This window comes from Leptopilina boulardi, unplaced genomic scaffold (genome assembly GCF_019393585.1).
Source record: "Leptopilina boulardi isolate dan_hultmark-lab unplaced genomic scaffold, ZJU_Lbou_2.1 LbouV2_216, whole genome shotgun sequence".
NCBI classification, from domain to species: domain Eukaryota; kingdom Metazoa; phylum Arthropoda; class Insecta; order Hymenoptera; family Figitidae; genus Leptopilina; species Leptopilina boulardi.
The window spans coordinates 163,460-186,727 of record NW_026137770.1 but is presented as its reverse complement, the minus strand read 5'-3'; the positions used below and the strand labels follow the sequence as shown (position 1 = coordinate 186,727).

Here is a 23,268-nt window from a genome sequence, read left to right as displayed (position 1 = left end):
TTCAATATGTTACTTTTGAGACCCCAAGGGACCATTTAAAGCACAAGAAAACATCGATTTTTTTTAAATCCTAGTGTCATAACCCCTTAATATATTATTAAATATTATTTTATAATTAAAATCATTTCTTAAAATAAAATATTAGAAATTCTTTGATTTGAAAAACTTCTTTCACTATACATATATCTTTTTCTATTTTCATTAAAATATGAAAATAAATTTCTTATAATGAACTATCATATACTGGGTATTTAATTATCTTTGACTAAGGAACAGTGAGCTTGTCCCCTTTGTCCTCACTATTGCAATTAGACATAGAGTACACGAGCGTATATTTCTTTGTGGAAAATTTTTTCTTTATTTTACGGTTGGTTGGTACATCACTGAAAAGCTTTACGAAGTAAGTTCGGAAATTACTCGACTTTTAATTTTCTTCTCACACAGCAACAAAAAAAGAGTGACTCACTTTCTGTTCACGTTTTAACAAAGTGCCCATGACAGGAAAAAGTGCCCAGTGAGAAAGAAAAAAAAATGAGAGAAAGAAGGATATAAAAAAAAGACAGGAAGATGAGAAAAAAGTCTAGCGTTACATGTGGTTCTCTAGACAGCTTATTCGAAAGAAGAACAAACTGCAATTATTTCCACGAACAAACAAAACTTACTGCAGCTGAAAGAGATAAAAGCAAGTAGAATAATATAGATATAAAGTATTAGTAAAGAAAAGAAATGAAGATTCTAAAAAAAAATTCTAATTCGTAAACCAAAAGTAATTTTAGTTTAATTAGAAAATTCAACCAATTAAAACGAAACCGAGATGGTGCAATGACCTCTTGAAAAGTATTGTCTATATTAACCCTCCCCCTTGTCCGTGATGTTGCCCAGACTTGAAAATAATTACCGTGTCATATTCCAGGAAGAAACTCATCTCCTAAGAATCACGTAAATGTTATAGCGCGCTCATTCGGAGTTAAACTATACGAGTGCACTCTGCACCTGAAACATTTCTTATTCTTCCCAGGATCCTTTTCATTTTTGTGTGGTGTACAATTTTATTTCATTAAATTAATCCCTTGCGAAACGTTTATTTCTTTGTCACGTCTCACACACGTCTCACTCTCAGTATATAAATTTTTTCTTTCCAGTGCATTTCATTTAGACAAAATTAATTTTAAAAAAATATTGCGTGTTTTCCCAAGTAAAACAATTATTTTTTTCTGATAAACAAAATAATGATTTTTATTCTTTTGTGTTTTTTTTTTATTTTTAAGAAAAGAAAACTATTTTTAAATCCAACGAAATGATCGCTTTCTTTAAATTGGAACAAGTGCTTTAAAGGTTGGAAACGATTTACTTGTTTTTCAGGAGAAAGACTACTTTGTGGTCAGGCGAAATAATTTTCTTTTTAAGTAGAACAATTACTGTTTGATCAGCCAGATGAATTATCTTTTCTTAAGTAAACCAACTACTTTTGGATTAGAACAAACAGACATTTTCTATCTTAGACATTCGTTTCTAAGATAAAATAGTTTTTCAAGTAAAACAGTTGTATATTATACTTAAATTAGAACCAATTAATTTGGTTTTTTAGGATTTATATTACCCGGTAATGCAAGGCTGAAATTGAATAAAATTAAAATTTTTGATTCCATTTAATTCGGTAACTACCCTTCTTTCTTTAATTCCACATATATAGAATAGAAATATATGAATTTCTATTCCTTTTAATTTTATTCGAGAAAAATAAAAAAATGACAAAAAATAGGAATTGAACACAGATTTTCTTGCTACAAGTCCGTGAAGCCACGGAAAGTTAAAAGTACATATATATTCTTCTTATATTCGCAACAACTTCTTAATTTAATTCTCTACTGCTTAGAATTTTTTAACTTGGAATAAAGTCTTTTTAATTTCGCAAGTGGAGTTCTACAGTTTTGTTTCTCATTTCCAAGGTCATCTTCAGTTTCAATTTCTTCCTTATCAGAGTCAGAATTTATGAACTGGCCCCCCTATTCACCAACATTCATAAAAGATCAAAATTAATGTACTTTCTTGTAGTATGAGGTGTTAGAAAAGATATCCTAAAAGGGTTTAAAAAAATTTTTTAAATTGACAAAGTTATAAATAATTGAAGTTTTATGCACCATATTTTTAAAAAATTCACAGTTTCGAGAGATTATATTTAAAAAATATGTTTGAACCGGCATTTTATCAACAAATGTATGTAATTTTTAGTACTGTATAGTAATTTAAAAAATTTTTTTTTTTAATGCAAAATTCTGTATTTTTTTATAAACAAATAGAGATATTTTATTGTTCCAAATTGCTAAATGAATTTTTTTATACATTATAATTCCTTATTTATTCAAGATGAAGTACGAAAAAAAAAATTTGGTATTCGTTATTTTTGAGAAAATGACAAGAGTTTTCGTCAGGCGCTGCACGTCATGAGACACTGCCACGCCGCGCCGCTGCTTGCCGGCGCGCTACACTTTTCGCGCCTTACATCTTTGAACAGGTTGTAAATTCGTAAATTGGTTTAATAATACATTGTTTATCTTTTATACATTGAATTTAGAAATATGTCTAAAATCCGAATAATCTAAATATAAATTAAAATTTTGTATATGATGGTAAATATATATATGAGGCATTCTATTTCAACTCGTTCCACCTTCAAAAGACGATCGCTAGCAGATGGTTTTTCATGAGATTTTTATTATATAAAAAACAAAATAATCTTATAATGTTATACACTATTTCGAAAGAGAATTTAATGATCTTTCGATTGGTCTTAACATTTTTTTAATTTTCTAACAATTTCATACAGAAATCTTGATTTGAAATATAAAACTCATGATATCTCAAAACACCCCCCCTTCAATTTTATTTTAATATATATATGAAAATAAAGCTTAGTTTTTCTAGTTTCAAACTCCGTTTGGTTTATCATGGACATTTGTGAGGATTTTTGGATAACAGTGATTCAAAATATGTGTTTTTGAAAACTTTGACACGAAGTATGAAGTTGAATCCTAACCCATTCAACCTACGTCACACACGAATTTCATTGTTTTGAAAAAAATCACAACCTGTACAATAATTTATTTGAAATATTTATTTATTTATACAATAATTATCTTTAAAGAAATAATTTGAATAAATGTGTTCTAAATATTTTAAATTTAATCTTCTAATAGCTTTTATCTTTCATTAGCATAATTTTTATTATTTATAAGAGCAAATTAAAAGCAATATTAGTACGCAATATTGCGAATTTTTGCACCGTGATAATAATTGTTGCTATATGAGAACAATTTTCCTAATTTTTTGTACTTCTGAGATTATTAAGCAAGAGTCAAAGTATGATTTACTCTGAAAATTACAAAATAATTTTAATGAAATACAATGAAAATTACGACATATTTTCAATACTGCTTTTAAAGTACTTGTTTGTTTAAAAAACAAAGTTTTGAAAATATTTCTAAATTTTTTATTTTAAGTAATTTTTTTCTCCAAATAAATTCACTTAATTATGCCAAACATTTAATTAAGTTATTTGAAAATATTTAGGAGCTGTTTTTTAGACTTCTTTCCAAAAACTCCTATTTACATTTTTTAAGTGAACCACAAAATTTATTTTACAACAAAAATGTGAGCTGTTTTTCAATTTTTTAATTTAACCTTAATTTTCTGGTATGCTTCAAAATAATCTTTTAACAGTTTGTGAAGAAAAATAACTAACAGTTTACTTCAATAATTTAATTTAAAATGGCATTGCCTAAATACGGTAAATGTGTGAATCCATTTGGAGTAAAAAATCATGGAAAAGGAAAAAATCTTAGAAATATTTCGAAACACCAAAAACTCAAATTGCCTGAATTTTCAAAAGCAGGATTAAAAATTTGTCATATCTGCCGAAAAAAAATAGATTTGCTACCGCAATTTGATTGTTTCATCAGAGAATCTATCACGTAAATATTTTTACTATTTTTAATTAGATTCCATTTTTAATTTTCGTCATGAAAAATAAATATTGTCCTTACAGCCATGGAAGAAATAGAACAGACATCAAACATTCTTGATGACTCCAGCATTCACTGCATAGAGAATTCTAGTGAAAAAATTGAATTTCTATCCTCTGAAGAATTTTGTCAAGCGGGACGTGAAGTTTTGGAGCAAATAATAGAGAAATTTCAAACATCTACCAGTGTATCCGAAAAAATCTTACTTTTGACTCTTGCTCCAAAATCTTGGGGTTATAGAAAATTAGTAAACGTGTTTGGTGCAACTTATTCGCAAGCAAAAAACGCGAAGAAACTTGTTAGGGAACATGGAATTTTAACTTCACCAAATCCGAAGTCTGGTCATCCTATATCGCCTGAAACAAAAAAAATTGTCACAGAATTTTATGAATCTGATGAGATCAGTAGATTGTTGCCAGGAATAAAAGATTGTATTTCTTTAAAACAAGATGATGGCTCTCGAATTTCTGTACAAAAACGATTGCTCCTATTTAATCTTTCAGAAGTTTACGATCTGTTTAAAGAAAATTACAAAAATGCTAAGATTAGTCTTGCTAAGTTTTGTCAGTTGAGGCCACCATACTGTGTCTCGGCAGGGTCAAGCGGTACACACGTGCTATGCCTTTGTGTACATCACGAAAACTTTAAGTTGATGATAGAAGGATCATCAATAAAGAATTTGACTAAAGACTCCGAAGAACAATTATCTAATTACAAAGAATGTATAAAATTAATAGTTTGTAGTAACCCTCAACCACATTGTTTTTTAAACGAATGCGAAAAATGTCCCGGCAAAAGTAGAATGGAGAGAATTTTAAGAGTAATCTTTGAGGAACACGGAATTAACAGAATAGAATTTCAAGTTTGGCAAAATACAGATAGAACGACTCTCAGAACAGAGGTAATGGAAGTCGATGATTTTATTGATGAATTTGGAGAAAAACTATTGTCTTTGAAAGTCCATGATTATGTTTCCAAGAAACAATCTTCTTTCTTGACGAATTTAAGAGATCAGTTGCTTCCAGATCATTTTTTGATTCAATTTGATTATGCGGAAAATTACTTATTTGTGGCGCAAAATTCTGTGCAAGCTTTCTATTGGAATAATAGTCAGGCGTCATTATTTACTGTTGTCATCTACTTCAAGAAAAATGGGCAACTCATGCATAAAAGTATGATTATCATATCTGATAATTTAAATCATGACACAATTACGGTCTATCAGTGTCAGGAGCTAATAATTTCCTATCTGAAAGAAAATTTTGAACCTTCGAAGATCATTTACTTTTCTGATGGTGCTCCTCAACAATTTAAAAATAGGAAAAGTTTTGCCAATCTATTGTGTCATCAAACCGATTTTAGGATTCCAGCAGAATGGCATTTTCATGCCACAGGTCACGGCAAAGGTCCTTGTGACGGTCTTGGAGGAAATCTGAAACGGCAAGCTCTTCGTGCAAGTTTGCAGCGTAAAGGGAGTGAACAAATACTTTCCGCGGAAGCATTGTTTAATTGGTCCAAGCGAAATTTCCCTGAAACTGAAATTCAATTTATCTCCAAAGAAAAGTACTCCAGGACTGAAAAATTTCTTAAAAAAAGATTTAATGAATCTAAAACAATTTCAGGAACACAAAAATATCACACCTTCATTCCTGTTTCTGAAACACAAATGCTTTTAAAAAAATATTCTTCGTCCGAGGAAAGTAAATTTTTCAAAACTAAATAAAGAAAAAAATTTGTTATTTAAAAATTAGTATTTTTTCAAGGACTATAATTCTTCTGTGTTTAATTTTTGCTGAAATAAAAAATGTTTCGTTTAACCTACAAAAAATGTCTTTTTTTTCATAAAATAAAAGTATTTATTTAAAATTTTCCTGCAATAATAATTGCATTTAATATTAAAAAATTAATTTGGTGAGTAATTTTAAATTTAAACTTAAAAATCACTTAAAAGCATTTTATTAAAATAAATACGATATTATTAATCTCCTTACAGAAAATTTTTATTATTATAGGTTGCGATTTTTTTTCAAAACAATGAAATTCGTGTGTGACGCAGGTTGAATGCGGGTTAGGATTCAACTTCATACTTCGTGTCAAAGTTTTCAAAAACACATTTTTTGAATCACTGTTATCCAAAAATCCTCACAAATGTCCATGATAAACCAAACGGAATTTGAAACTAGAAAAACTAAGCTTTATTTTCATATATATTAAAATAAAATTGAAGGGGGGGGGGGTGTTTTGAGATATCAAGAGTTGAATATTTCAAAACGCAATTTCTGTTTGAAATTGTAAGAAATTAAAAAAAATGTTAAGACCAATCAAAAGGTCGTTAAATTCTCTTTCGAAATAGTGTGTAACATTATATAAATTATTTACTTTTGATATAAAAATATTAACTTAAAAAACGCTCTGCTGGCGATCGTCTTTTGAAGGTGGAACGGGTTGAGATAGAATGCCTCATATATATAAATAAATAATATGCATTTGTTTTTTTTGTATAGAGGCGATTGTCTTTTGTTTTTCAAGTCAGCTGACAAATTTAATAATAATAAAAAAAAATAATTTATATTTAGATTATTCGGATTTTAGACATATTTCTAAATTCAATGTATAAAAGATAAACAATGTATTATTAAACCAATTTACGAATTTACAACCTGTTCAAAGATGTAAGGCGCGAAAAGTGTAGCGCGCCGGCAAGCAGCGGCGCGGCGTGGCAGTGTCTCATAACGTGCAGCGCCTGACGAAAACTCTTGTCATTTTCTCAAAAATAACGAATACCAAAATTTTTTTTTCGTACTTCATCTTGAATAAATAAGGAATTATAATGTATAAAAAAAATTCATTTAGCAATTTGAAACAATAAAATATCTCTATTTGTTTATAAAAAAATACAGAATTTTGCATTAAAAAAAAAAATTTTTTAAATTACTATACAGTACTAAAAATTACATACATTTGTTGATAAAATGCCGGTTCAAACATATTTTTTAAATATAATCTCTCGAAACTGTGAATTTTTTAAAAATATGGTGCATAAAACTTCAATTATTTATAACTTTGTCAATTTAAAAAATTTTTTTAAACCCTTTTAGGATATCTTTTCTAACACCTCATACTACAAGAAAGTACATTAATTTTGATCTTTTATGAATGTTGGTGAATAGGGGGGCCAGTTCATAAATTCTGACTCATCATTACCTTTGTCACTTTCATTACAGCTACCATCATCAGTTTCGACAATTTCCATCTCTTGATAATTTTCATTTTTATACTCAACACAATTATCTTTTAGTTTAAGTTCCTTTAACAAATCCTGGGCTGCTAAATTCAGGATGTGAGCATAACACTAGAAATGCTGATTTTTATAATCAAAATTAATCAAGGACGATAATTCCTTTATAAATGTAGTGTTCGATGACGCATTATCAACTGTGATCCCTTGAATTTTTTCCACTAAGCCATAATTTTGAATAACTTTATTGAAAACTGATGCAATATCTTCGACCCGAGTGCTCACCGTTTGCAGGGCAAAAGTCAATCAGAAGTGACTGAAGACTCTAATCATCATTAATATATAAAGTGAATGGTAATAACATAGTATGATCTACCTCCAACTGTCCAGCTATCGACTGTAAAGGATATTTTTCATTTATTATTTTGGACAATTGACATCACAGCTTCAGGCATTTTATCGAAGCGAGCAGTTATCAAAGATTTCAGTTCAATCCCTCTCGGAAATTTTGCTGAGTATGGCATCTCATGGAATACAAGTTGCATTTGGAATAGAATTAAATTAAATTGTTCAAAATTCTATCTATTTTTAGGGTATTAAAGAAAGAGGTAATTTAACCAATTAAATAGAATTAATAAATTCACAAGTTTATCGAATATCAGGTATTTTAAATTATTTTCAATTCAAGCCTTTTTATTGTAATTATAGGAATACACGGTTCTGGACTCGAGAAATAAATAAATGTTTTTAATGTAATTTTTGACGCTGAATTCAAATCCGTACACTGAGAGAAAAGATTGGTTGGGATTACCATTTTTGAGGTGATCATTTTTAGTTCGTAAACTATACTGCTGCTAATTTATTAGCTGTAGTTACTATTTTTATTGGCTGGCATAAGTATTTTATTAGTTAGTTTAACTAATTAGTTTGTTGGAATAACTATTTAATTAGTTACCTTATTAACGAAATGGGTAGGCAGACTAACTAAATCCTCACTAATTACGATTCCAATATCACTTTTTTAAAATACGAAATGCCTGTTCAAATATGGCGGACATTTTTTTAAAAATCTATTGGAGTTATTTAAAATTTATTACTCTGGAGATTTTGTAGACGCTGATTATGAATTTGAAGTTAGATTTGAAAAATAAAAATGTTGGATCAAATTATGATAGTGAATTCTAATTCAGTATGAAAAAAAACGTTTAAAAATTATTATCTTTTCTTTTTGGTTTTAAAAGTTGATCCAAATTTGTTTTCCTGTGTTATAATTAAAACTAAAAGTATAGATTTAAATATAAACTAAAAGTTATAATAATACGTAATTTTATTTTTGTTTTTAAATTAGAAGAAATTTAAAATTAATGAAAAAAATATCTTACGCTGCTTCCTCGACGACAGTGGCTAGAAAGTATTCGGTACTTTTTTCATTAGAGATGACCACTACAGGATCTAATGGTGTTTCGTCCTCGTCCTCGTTACTCCCAGATGCCGTGTTTGTTGGCTCTTCAATTCCTGGTGTCACGAGTGCTGCTGCTCCTAGTGCAGTCTCCGCAAACCTTGCCACAGAATACCCACTACGTGACCTTAGTCAAAAGTCTCTAAAAAGCTTCTACAGTTACAGGATCCTTAGCGTTTTCTAGCTTCATGCTTCTTGTTACAATAAACCCTCATCCAAACTAAAACTTCTACGCTTCTATGAAAATACTCTAAATACAGTGTTTAATTTTTACTATATATATATACATTATATTGCTAGCAGAAATTTCCTTAGTTTTAAATTATTTTATACAAATACATATTTATCCTCTGGGTGTAGTAAATGTCACTTTCAGACAGATAAAACGTTTTACAATTGTGTAATTTTATTATTAATATCAGTGAATTGTAAATTTATAAATTATTGTAATATTGCTTCAGTTAGTAAAAACAATTTTCTTTTGTAAATCAGTTTTGATAAATTAGTAATAAAAAAAAAACTTTTTGCAAGAAAAATATGTTTTATTTTCTTCTACATTAGGTATTTAGTAGTAATGAAAGTAAGTTCCACTTAGACGAGTAACATTTTACATTCGTCTAATTTTGCTAAAAGCAGTAAAAGTCAGTTTTAGTAACTTCAATTTACGTTCTCTATTCTTCTATGTCTATAAAACGTTTTAAATTCTTTTAGTACTTAGATTCTTTTAAAATTTTTAATTGACTATTTTTTAATTTAATTTTCTGAACTTATAAATTAAATTATTTTTTCTCATTGAAGATAATTTTCTGCGAGCAATATTTCGAAACAAAAACTACAAATATGAAAAAAGTTAACTACATATTTAAATTTTAAAATTTATTTATAATTTGAAGGATAGTTTTTATTAAAGAATATTTACATTTGTACTTTATAAATTTGAATTATTGAGAATTCGTTCACTAATTCTTAGTAGGAAATTTTCACTAGTTATTACAAAAATATTACTATTTGATTTAGTAATAATTTTTTTTTTTTACTTAAGTTTTAATGACCAAAAATTAGTAGAAATTTTCACTAATTTAAAATAGTGAACGAATTATTATTAATTCAAATTCAGAGAGTAAAATGTAAGGTTCTAACTCTGGTTTTCTTCACTATTAAAAAAATATATATATGAAAAAATAAAAATCAAATTATTTTAAATAATTTTTTAAGTATATATATGCAATTCAAGTGAAACGGGCATTTAATATTAATAAAGAAATTAAAAATGATTGACAAAAATCATTTTTAAAAGTGACTGACAAAATTCTAATTAGGAATTCTCGTTAACAAAAAGTAATCAGCGTTTAAAGTGTTTTATTTAAAGAGCTTTCATGCGTCAAGTTTTATTTAAAAACTCTCGGTATGAAAATGTACAAACGTTTTCATTCAAAGAGAATTCTGAATGAGAGCGGTTTTTATGCTAAAGAGTGCTTGTACCTATATATATATATATATATATAATTACTATTAAAGTTTTTCAATGAAGAATCTTCAGCATTGTCAAAATTACGGATAATTTTTATAAAAATAAGTTCATAATTTAATAATTAATTATTTTATTATTATAAAATTAATAATTTTGAAACTTATAAAAACAATAAAAGAAAGTAATTTTAAGTAATTTTAAAATAAAGGGTAAAAAATAAATGTTCTCACTATCATTCAAAATAAAAAAATTTTGGTAGATTTAACATTTGCTACACTATACAAAGTAAATTGAAGCTCCTCAAGGATATAATGTCACATTTTCTCGTGCATCTTTATATATAAATGAGAAAACTCACGAAATACTAAAAAATGTAGGACATATAAACATCAAGTGTAATTCTTTAGTTATCGATTGACAATATATTTTAATAAGAAATCATCAATGTATAATTTATCAATTTTCAGTAGATTTTATATGGTTTCCTGGCATTGAAATTATAATATATATATATGTATGTGTCGATATTATATACGTATGCGGCATGTAATATCTTCAGACAAATTGCCGTAAATAAATAGTGTTAGAACACGCTATATATATATAGATATATACATTTCCTGTGATTGTGTGTGGAAGGTTAGGTAAAATATTGGGAATGGAAAGCATTTGAATCTCTGCCAGTATGGAAAATTGTCGGTGTGCATGGTCCCGAGAGAAAAATTGACGTTGATGTTCTGACTTCTAAAAGAAGTAGAAGAGAAAAAAGTTTTTTTTTTCTTCTTTTTTTTTTTATTATTATTCTCGTATTCCAGCATTGACATTTTTGTGTGAACAATGTGCTTAAACAACATAGAAATTGTCAAATTTTATTTACCAACTTCACTCGCATAAAAGTTCAAGTGAACAAGAATTTCTTTATATAAAGAGTTTGAAAAATTATACTCGAAGAAAATAAAGAAAGAAAATTAGATTTTTGACATGTTTACAAAATTTTAGATCAATCTATTTAATATTTTAGGAGAAAAGTTCCCGATAGAATTAACATTGCACACCTAAAAATCACATGCTGTTTATTTTAATATATATAATTAATAATTATTTTATTTCACTAAAGACTAGATTATCCTATATGTGTATATAATGAATTCATTATATATATATATGATGAATCTGTTTTAATTATTAATTAATACAATGTATATGTAAAATTAATATTTTGAAACAGGAAATTCAAGTACCTACATTTAATAATTATTAAGCAAATGAATAAATTTTATCCGTTATTAATTTGATGCTTGTATATATATTTGTTTTTTATATAAATGAATATTGTAATTAAACTATTACATGTGATACACGTTTTTCTCTTTTGAATATAAATTAATTGAGATTTGTAAAATATGTTTAATTGTGATTTATATGTATTCTCATTGTACAAAAGCAGTGAAATAAATGGTATATCATTGTATTTGTTAATTAATTATATTTAAAAAAAATCCTTAAAAGTCATTATAGAGGAAAACGATGAGTAATGTAATATTTCAATTGATTGAAAAGTGATGAGTCGAAATAATTTTACATTCTATTCAAAATAAATATAGGTAGGTATGCTGTAAGGTTTTATAAAAAGTTTCATTGTTATTTATCTATTATTATATGAAAAATATGATGCGAAATAACTGAATTTAATATTTCAAAGGAAATTTTCAAAGTCTTTATTCTGTTGTCAAAACTATTTTTAAAAATACTTTTAACAATGAAATGAATATCATGTTTTGATTTTTAAAATATTTCAATTGAATTTACTTTTTTTCAATATTTTTTATAATACTTAAAGTTATTGTAACAAAACTTAATTTACAATAAATATAAATAATAATATTTGAACTTTTTAATAATATTACTCACGTGCCAATTGACACATTTCAATAATTGAACAATAAAGAAAACTGTCCTAGAAAAAATGTACGATTTTTTTTTATTGTTTAATGAAAGCTGAAATGTTAAAAAGAAGTTTTCTGAACGATAAACTTTTAATTAATGTGAAAATGACAAAGTTAAACAATAAAGAATAAAAAGTGTGCCATTTTACCCCAGTCTTTTTTTATTCTATACTAATATAATGAAGTCAAATAAAAGGCATGCAACGCGTCTTCATAAGAAAAGTGAATTATCCATGGGAGCTTCTATCCACTATCACACGAATAATGAGAAAGAACACAGCAATAAAGTAACAATATAAGAACAGAAAATTTTTATTCACCTCCTAGTGTGCGTGATATTTTCAATTATACTCCCCGATTTTGTATCCACGGTGTTTGACTTTCTGTTGGCCCTTTGCTTTTTCAGTCTAATTCGTAGCGCCTGAAATAAAAGCAAATTAATTACTATTTTTATATTTTAATATCGAAATTAAATATAAAACGTAAATAATCATTTTTTTTCATTAATTAAAAACGCGTAATTAAACATTGTCTATTATATATACCTATGTTTAAAAAAAAACAATTATTATCATTCTTCTTAATTTACAATTTGTTTTAGTTAAATTTGATTAAATTAACATTTTAATAATTATTAGTTTCTTAAAGTAATAATCGTTAACGTTCTACAAACGTTTTCCTTGTTCTTAATGTGATCATAAAAACTGTTGGCTTTAACTATGAAATTGCTATATAGGTAGCGGTCGAGCTTTTTCGAGGGCTTTCAAATTTATTACATCCACCTGTATTTTACGACTTTAGTTACTGTTAGGTGCTTAATGCAACTTTCAATTGTATACTAAGATTCTCAACAGTTTCCTTCTACAAGTTCTAAGTAATTCTTTACCTATAACGAATCGTCAAGATTTTAGAAAACATTTAATTACAATGAATATATGTATATTTTGACGTTGTATTTACAATTTTACAAATCACAAAAGTTTATTTATTTTTCAATATATTAAATCACTTTGCTTTATTATTCCTGAAAAATAGATATTTCAATATAAAAATTTACTAGACGAAATCACATTATAGATTCGAGAAATGGAAAAATCTTATTTAATAATAATTTAATTTTAAGAATTAATGTCTGTAATCCCTTTTTATTTATGCATTTTCGAGCCAATATTTAACTGAAACAAGAAATTAAGAAAAAAATAATAATAATAATCGAGTTATTTGATTAACCTCCTCATTTTGGCCTCATAATGTCAGTGAGACTGCAGTAAAATTAAAAATCAATAAGATTTTAAATATTTATATTTTCAATTGAATTTATTTATTTGAATACAATCAGAAAATTTTTAATCCTCACAGTATGAACAAAATTTAAAAAAAAAAACAAAAAAGTTCTACTCACCTTAAATATACTATAATATAAGAAGACCATGATGATGCAGGGAATTAAAAAACTAAAAAGGCTGGAGAACATGATGAAATCCGTATTGTAGAACATGCAAAGATCCGGCGTTCGATCTGGAGTATTATTCAGGCCGAGAACAATCGGGCTTCCGATCGCCACCGATATCGCCCAAACCAACAGTATCGTCAACCACACTCTCCTATTGTTCTTGTGTTTGGCGTACTTTATCGGACGGGTCACCGCCATGTATCTGCAATTCAAATTCGAGGGCGTACGTTCAACGACGAACTCGTAGGCAACGCATCAGCCGATTAAAATATCCTCCCTCCCCTGTATACCCAGATACTTTTATATATATATATATATATATATAATTCTCTATAAATGCTACTGATGAAGCCACTTGCAAAAATTAGAAAAAGCAAATGCTTTTATAAAACCCTCTCTTCAAAATTGAAAATTGATGTTTTATCTTCAATCTGACAAATTGGAAATTTAATTTCAATGTATATATATATATAAAAAAATTTGTTTTCTCTTTATTTTTACGTTCTCTACATAGATATCAATTTTTCTTTTAGCATTAATCAATCTAAATTTCAAGCGCCGAATAAAATTTCATATTCATATTTCACATTTTGCATACACTGGATGGATTACATTTTTCAATTAGGTTTCAATCAATTTGTTTTATCTTTTATATATACATAGTACAAATATAATTCTTCTTTATCATTATTATTAATTACTTCTGTTAGTACCTTTAAAAATTTTAACAAGTCATTTTTTATTTTATTAACGTTATTTTTTTTTTATGTTTGATACAAAATTTCATTCCTGATGAAAAGGGGAAAAAATGTCCCCTTTATATACTATATAGAGAAAGATGAAAGTATTATAATGATAAAAATAAACAAAAAAATATTTTCAAAGTACACTTTTAATTTTGTAAAAATAAAATGTAAAAGTTTAATGAAATTTATTAAAAATTAAAAAAAGATAAAAGAACATCAAAGAAAAAGCTTATTGATTGAGATTAAAAAGTTTATGGAAAATGTGAAGTTTTCGATGAAACACGTTCATCTATGCTTGTATGGAGCAATATATGAAGAAGCAATTAGTCGCTCGTTAGATATATAGAGTTAATGGAAGTATATAAAGAGCTTAATAAGGGTGAATTCTGAAGAGGCAAGGTACATCGATTTAATTCATTCAAGCATCGCCTTCGTTATTAGAAAATTTTACGGGTTTTTATATTATTTTCATTGAAGAGAGAAAATCATTTTTATTTTCAAATCTCTTTAAATAAAAATTTACCATTTCTATAAGAATATAGTTTAAAAAAATTCAACTTTTAAATATCCTCTCTATGAAATAAATCCCGCCATTAAATTGATTGAAAATTATTATTATTTTTTTTTTTTAATAATTCCCTACACTAAAAGTTAACTCTAAAAATGATTTCAAAAAATATCTTTGATGAAAAATTTAAATAAAAAATTTACTGTAAACGAGAAGTTAAGCATTTGAGTTTCTTTTTCTTTTTTTTAATATACAAAGTATTAAAATTTCTGATGTTTACCAATTCAAAAAAAAAAAAAAATTTCTTATTCAGATTGGGCTGTAACTTAAACAACATTTAGTACTGTGGGTGAGTACTTCACCCATAAATTATTAATAAGTTTTATCAATAACTGTATAGGGGAAAGAGGATTAAAATTTTGGTCAAATATGAAAAATAAATTTTTTTAAAATCATAACTATTGTATTTTTACCTTTATAAAAAGAGGTAAATTTTTAATTTAAAAAAAAAACTTTTTTAAATTTAAAATAACGCCGATATATATCTGTAAATGGCGCAAGTGTTAAGAAAGAAGGAGCTTTCCTGCGCATAAAGGCACTCTCACACCTTTTTGGCTCCCTGCCTGCCTACAGGTTACCATGGCAACGCACAAGTGTGAGTGAGACAGAAAATTTGAATATTCAAATTTTTAAATTTTCTGTCGCACTCACTCTCATGCGTTGCCATGGTAATCTGCAGGCAGCCAAGAAGGTGTGAGAGTGCCTTAAAGTTTCAGTTGTTTGGCAGACGCAATGTAAAGTACACTATTATTCTGTATCTGTATTTTTAAAATTCTGATAAAATAAAGTTAAATGTTCAAATTATATATTTCGTACTTTACATAGGTCACAATTTTTTTTCACCCTTTTATACAATAGTTATAATTCTTTAAAAATTGCAATGTTCATTTTTTTGCTATTGGATAACTTTAAAAATTTGGCCTATAAAATTCTATTGTCGACAATCAAAAGGAAGAAAATGAGAACTCACCTGTCGATAGAAATTGCTACCAAATTAAAGATCGAACTCGTGCTGCACATCACGTCCATTGCTATATATAAGTCGCACACAAATCCTGGAAGACTCCATGCTCCATTATTTACCTGAAAGCAAAAAACAAAAAGATTTTCTTTTTATTTTTCAATTTCTTGTCTCTAAAACGTATTAAAGCTTTTTAATTAAAGCAGAATAATTTTACAATCACAAATAATGTTTTCAATCTCATTAAGAGTACCATTTCATTTCCTTTATTCGTGTGATCTATTTCTCATTAATAAGTTAAGTTAATTAGTATTTTAATTAATTGCTACTAATTCATTAACTTCGTTATCTTTTATTTATTATCCCTTATATATTATACTACATATTGCCATTCGTTGCAATTATTTTAAAATTTAAATAAAATACAAAACTGCAGGGCCGGATTTAGACCTACGAGGGCCCTATAAACACACAAAAGTTATAGATCTTATTAAAATGCATTTTTTTATATCTGATGCATTTTTTTCAATTTTGAATATTTTACACAATAAACGAAAAAAACCATAAATTTTGGAACTTTTTTTATGGTTTTCACCATAAAAAATCAAATTTTCGGGTATTGTCACTATGATTTTCGTAATCATCGCATCAAAATACATAAAAGTACGTAGTATAAAAAATACCAATAATATTTTTAAAAAATTCAAAACTCAAAAATTTTTGAAAAATTCCAAAAATATTGTAAAAATTGTTTGCCTATTATCAGGCAAAATAATTTTTTAAAAAATCGACCATTACGTGAAATGAGAAAAATGACTTTTTATCATTAAAACTCAAAAATTTGATAGTAATATCGTTTAAAAAAAAATTAGATTTTTTTTTGAAAAGTCCGTTTAAAAACACACATTTTGAAAAAAACTTTTAAAATTGATGCATTTTTAAGGAAGTTATAAGAATTCAAAAATTAAGAGCCATGAAAATTCTCCACTTTCCAGAATTCCATAACTCGAAAATGGGTTGCTAAAAAAATTTGAAAAAATTCATGGAAGCTAGTCTCAATTAGTAATAAATGAAAAAAAAATCGGAGATGCAATTGCAGATGGACTTTCACTTTGGCGTAGAATACATCATATGTATTTTAATTTTGTTTATTTTATAAAATTTTAATAAAAAACAATCTTTTTTATGTACTATGTAAAATTTAAAAAGTATTTTATATTCCGCATACAGTTCTCAGCGTAAAACCGTTGAGAAAACAATCATACATGTAAAAAAGTTAAATAATTAATTATTATTCAATTATGTAATTATGTAATAATTGAATAATTAATATTCTTTATTGAAAACACAATATGCAATCAGCATTCAAATTCATACGTCTCATTAAACGTTATTATTAATTAATATTTATAATAAATAATAATGTTAGCATTTAATTATTATTCGAATAAATAATTATTAATAAATAACTTTTTTTCTAATTGAATCATTTTTTCACAACGGTTTTATACACAGAAATTTATAAAGAATAATAAAAAAAATTTAATTTACATAGGACATAAAAAACACATTTTTTTAATTAACATTTTATAAATAATTTAAAAAACTATTTAAAACAACATTTTTTTCGAAACTAAAATTATTTTTAAATACCACATTTGAAGACAAGAAAAACCTATTTTTTTGTTGTTGACCGATAAATAAAAAATAAGTGTATAAAAAAGTAAAAATTAATAAAATTAATTATAATAATTTCTAAAAATATTATTATAAATTATTATTAATTTCATATATATATTCATTTCCATCATAAAAAAAATTTGATTTTCTGTAATAAAAAATGAATTTTAAAACCTACGGATCAAATGTAGGTAAAATTTCTTTATAAAGAGTACAAATAGAACAAAAACTAGAGCTTTAAATATTCAGCATTTATAACTGCGGTATTTTTCAATATTGAAAAATAAAAATATATGAAGATAAAATAAATATCTTCGAATACAATTCTCAATATAAACAGAAGGAGAATTATTTATTTTTTTCATTTTTCCAAGTTCAAACAATTGAAGTTTTTTTTTGGAGTTTAAAATAAACCGCAGTACTATTAATTTTAGAGCAATAATAAATTTTAATTGTGATATTTATAATCTGTATATATATATATATATATATATATATATATATATAACGATGCAATATACGGTTTTTCTTTTCTTTTATATATATAGTATAATGAATTATTGTCTCTAATATTATTTTTCTTCTATCCAGGTTTATAGAAACGAGAGAAACTTATCAAATATAATAATGAACAAAAAATAAACTCTCTAGACGTTCCTAATTCGAAAAGCATTTTTCGCTAATAGTCTTGAAACTTCCAATGAAAACGATAATAGTCAGAGTGCATATATCATACCCCTTTTGTCAGATATTCCCATAAAGTGTATCTGTCATCTTTTTTGTTGCATAGAAACTCCTCTGCACCGATTCAGCAGGAAACTAAGAAATCTTGATTTACTGCTATTTCTAATTTATATCACATTTCTGCATACTTTACACAGTATATAGTGCACTATTTGCAGTTATCACTTGACAATATTTCGAAAGAATACATTTTTGCTATTTTAGTATGGGTATAATAAAAATTGTATTTTTTATTAACTCATCAATTTCTTTTTTATTATTAAATGTTTTCGATAAAAATTAATCTTTATTTATGATACTTAATTCTAATTACAATTTCTCCTTATTTTGATTTTTAATTAGAAACTTTGTATACTATATGTAATTTATTAAGAAATAATTTGAAAAACAAACATAAAACTGAAATATGAAAACTTCAATAAAACAGTGAATTTTGTGTGATTATTTTATATATATATATATATATATATATATATTCGAATACTATAGGTGTTAGGTTGAAAAAAAAAGTGTGACAATCTCTAACAGAGTCCATGAATCAAAGAAGTATAAGCCATAGTGTTAGGGAGATTCACGAGGGTTATATTCTTTTTTTTCCATTCATCTTTTCTTTTTATTTCACAAGAACTAAGCAACTTTCACCGCAGTTGCTGCTTCTTCACTGCAGAACCAGGAAAAGCCTTGATTTATTTTCATTGGCCGTGCTCTGCTTGCCAATGGGCCTTCGAGGGTGGTTTTATCCCTATTCCAAATATAACACGCACGTAACACTTCGTTTCTCTCCATCTTCTTCTTCTTCTTTTCCTTTTTCTCCTTCTTCTTCTCTCAAGTCCATATAACATATTAAATTTAAACACCTTCGTTAACACAAAAATCTTTTACAATTTAATTTCTTAAGGATACGCAAGATTTAATAAATTATGTCCTTTATAGCATAGGGTATGGATTCAAAATTATTTCTATAAGTCGCTCAACTGAATGCTATTCACATACACAATCTAATAAATGAGATATACATCCTACTTATATACGAAATTATTGGGAATTCACAGGAAACTCCATGACAACTTATTACCTCAATGCGCTTCCAATAAGTTTTCATTGAGTTTCCAAGGGGTCTGTATATATTGGTAGGGTAATTACTGTAATTGTAAAATATTAACAGATATCATTCAAGGAGTTTGTATTTGTTTTTCCCTCAGAGCGGATGGGTTATTTTTTTTGTCCGAAAAATGGCGGATGTGTATGTAATGATTGTTATGTGATAAATTTTAATAGACGGATGCGAGGAATCTGTATTTAACGCATAACCGTATCATTGAATTTATAGTAAAAAGCGATCCTCCATAATCGTGATTTGCTTACAACTAGCCACTTAGAAGTTTTTTTGGGTTACTGATTACGAATTTGAAGTCAGATTTTCTAAATTCAATATGGCGGATTCAATATGACGGACAAATTTTTTAAAAACCGTTTAAATTCTCTTGAGTTTTGTTTTGTTACTCGGGTGTTTTTGGGATCACTAATTACGAATTCGTAATCGATGTTAAATCGAACAAATCAAAATTCGACTAGAAAAATTAATTTAACTTACAATATTCTATGTAATAAAGAAATTCGATTAAATACTAATTCTAATAAATATGGATATGATAAAATAATTTTTTTTTTCTGATGCTGCTGCATCACAATGTAAGGATAAAAAGAATGTTAGGCATTTTTTGTATGTCGTTTCCAAGACTTTTATATAAAACGAAGTTTAGTGATATTTTTTTAAGCTATATCTTCCATGGAAAAAGTACTTGCGATGGAATTGGTGACATAGTAAAAAAAAAAAAGTACGCGTTAGACGTGAAAGTTTATGAAAACTAAACCTATTTCATCTATTACAGCATTTTTCCATTTAAATAAAAATTTCAAATTTATCACTCTGTGATAAGAGGCGGAAAAAATTAAATATAATTTTTAAATAGTCATTATATCTAGTAACAAGTTAAAAATTAATAATGCATAATCTATTAAAAAATTATGCATTATTTTTTTTAATGGTAAATATAAATAATGAATCAAAAATTTTCCTGAAAACGTATGAGAATTTTGTAAATATCCTTAAAATTAAAAAAATAAATCCAATATAATTGCATTTATTAGAAATATTTTTGCTTTAGTAATATTTTTTCATTCAATAATTAAATTGACTATTCAAAAATTATAAATAATTTTTTCGCCTGAGGTATTTAATAACGAAGGTGTATTAATCACTCCCAAGTTAACAAAATAGAAAATGCAATTAAATACTTTTGAATATAAATCTTTTCAGTTTATTGATATTGAAGAGAATATATTTTATCTCTAAAGAAATTAGAGAGGAATCAATGCCAATATCTAGATTATGCCAAGGAAAATGAATTAAATTGGTAATTTTCCAAAAAGGTAGACATATAGTGGATATAGAAAAGAATATTCTTATTTACTTTATGGAAAAGAAAAAATAGAAACAGTCTTTCTGGCAATCAATAGATATTTTTATTTAAAAATAATTTACAAGGTTCATATTGAGTAAAGGGAAAAAAAAGTTCACGTAAATTATTACAAACGCAAACATTGCAAATTCCTCACTGCATACCCATGTATTCAGTTAAAATAGAAACTAGTAGACCGCATATAAAATTAAAAGTTAAGTTAATTGTTAACTGAATTGTAAAAATAATTGAAATGTCCAAAGAGCAATATCCTCGAATATACTTTGAAATATTCAAGGATCTATCCTCGAGAAAAGGTTCTATCAAAAAATTTAATTGGGCTCTTCAAGTAAAGGAAAACTTTTTTTTTCATAAAGTAAAACCAAAATGTCAGTGATCCGTACTGTTAAAAAAAAATGGATTCACAAAAGTATATAGCTCAAATAAAACATGTAAAATTAGAACACAAAAAATCTTGTAAGAATTAATCGTAATACTTTTGTGACAAAGTGCTTCAAAAAATATAACACCCAGAGAAAAGATATATTTATCTTAAAGCCAAATAAATTTTTATTTATTTCACATAAATATTTATTTGTTGCAAATAAATTTTATTTATGCGACAAATAAAATTTTTATTTACGACAAATAAAAAAATTATTAGGTTCTGAGACAAATATATTATTTATTTATCCGTATTACACTAAAAAAATTCTGATTAGAAGTCGATCGTTGATTTACAATTATAATGTGTCATCGTTTAAAACAGGTGATAAGTTGAAAGATCAATGTTTGATGAATACATTAGGTATGATATAGGATTTTTAATTTCAGCATTTCCAATTATTTTTTTCTCTGATTTTTACAACATATATGTTGCCAAGTGTTGTTATGCTAAAAAATCATTTTTTCATGTCCCACCCTGTCTAGGTGGTCCTTTTTTCTTCAATGCTCGACTTAAAAGCATCAATTGTACTCGATAGCGATCTTCCATGATAGTTTCGTTCGGTTTGAGAAGCTCATAATAAATTACCAGCAACTGATCCCACCAAATGCAGACAGGAAGCTTGGAATCATGGATATTCGGCTTTGCCAACGATGTTGATGCATGGCCAAGCTTACCCCACTATTTTCCGCACTTTGGAATTGTCATAGCGTATCCACTTTTCATCGCTAGTCATGATAGGGGAGCAAAAAAAAAAAAAAAAATCTCCCCCCTTCTGTCGTTGAACGTTTCTGTTAATATATGAAAAGATGCAACAAACACAAAAACTTCTTGCTTTTAAAAATATCAACAATAATGGAAATAAAAAAAACAATGCATTTCATAGCTACAATTTGAAAGTAATCTTCAGCAATTTATACTTCCATTTTTTCACCTTCAAACATTTTCGATTAGCCGGTGCGTTCTTTATCTTCAACAATATAAAAATTATTATGAAACATCTAAACCAATCTCTCCATATTGTTTATGACATAAGAAGGTTGCCGTAAATTTTAACTCAACAATTCTGTGTTCTTTATTTGTAGCTTTTTTTTTTTTTTTAATAAAGCACAGCCGTAAAATTCTCCAATTTGCCGGAATGACATAATATATTGAATTTAAAGCTTACTTACAAAACTTCTTTACAGATATGTTACCATTTTAAACTACACTTAGTTCTAGTTATGTGTTATCTGTTGGAAAACATCGAGAAATTATACAACTTTCCAGTTTGTTATAACTGTAATGAAAAATAAATACAAATAATAAAAAAATATATTGGCGTATAATATAATATTGTCATTATTATATTTTTGAACTGTTAAATATACAAAATGAAATGAAGCTACAAACAAATTAAACCTTGTACTGAACTAATAATTTAAAAAAAAAAATATTAGACACAGACGTAAATTTTAAAGACGCCATAATACTTATTCGTTTTATGATTACCAATTTGGTTAACAGTCTGGTATGAATTTATAAACGTGCGGATAATAGTTGACAATGCAATAAAAGATACGTTTATTTGCAATATATATTCTTCATATAACGAGATAGTTTAATCGTTAAGTCATTGCTCGATTACAACTGCATTGAGAAGATTATTCAACTTTAATACTTGTGATAGTATACAGTGCGATTAATAGACCATATTCAATGAAACTATTTTAGATTTCAAACTTTGATTCTCTATATATAAATGCAATATACTTTCTCATCCTTTATACCTCTCAACGATACAGATAAATAATTATTGCTCATCAATTTGAATGAATAACAATTTTACTCGTTAACTGAAGAGTAAAAAAGAAAATTTAATTTTAAGTCAAGTGAATGGAAAAAATATTCCAGGATGTTCGGGGGGTCGATTATGTAATTTCATTTTCACTTCCACTAATTTTAAGTTTCACTCATATTTTCATTTTCAATTCCACTAATTTCTAATCATGAATGTGAAAATAAAAATATAAATGAATAGTAGAATCATTGAAAGATAAAGTATATGGGCAAATCCACAGAACCGGCCGATTT

At 26.5% G+C, this 23,268-nt stretch overlaps 1 protein-coding gene across 1 annotated transcript in view; it reads right to left on the bottom strand.

The window, feature by feature from the left end:
• The window catches only part of LOC127279505 (dopamine D2-like receptor), a 32,774-nt gene extending 11,030 nt beyond the window's left edge, over positions 1-21,744 (bottom strand). The window contains exons 1-5 of the mRNA XM_051301902.1: positions 21,672-21,744; positions 15,874-16,012; positions 13,539-13,791; positions 12,457-12,557; positions 8,643-8,819 (exon numbers count right to left, since the gene is read on the bottom strand). Of these exons, the coding sequence (XP_051157859.1) occupies positions 8,643-8,819; positions 12,457-12,557; positions 13,539-13,791; positions 15,874-16,012; positions 21,672-21,744 (743 nt within the window). The remainder of the gene's footprint in view (positions 1-8,642; positions 8,820-12,456; positions 12,558-13,538; positions 13,792-15,873; positions 16,013-21,671) is intronic.
• Positions 21,745-23,268: the final 1,524 nt, after the last annotated feature.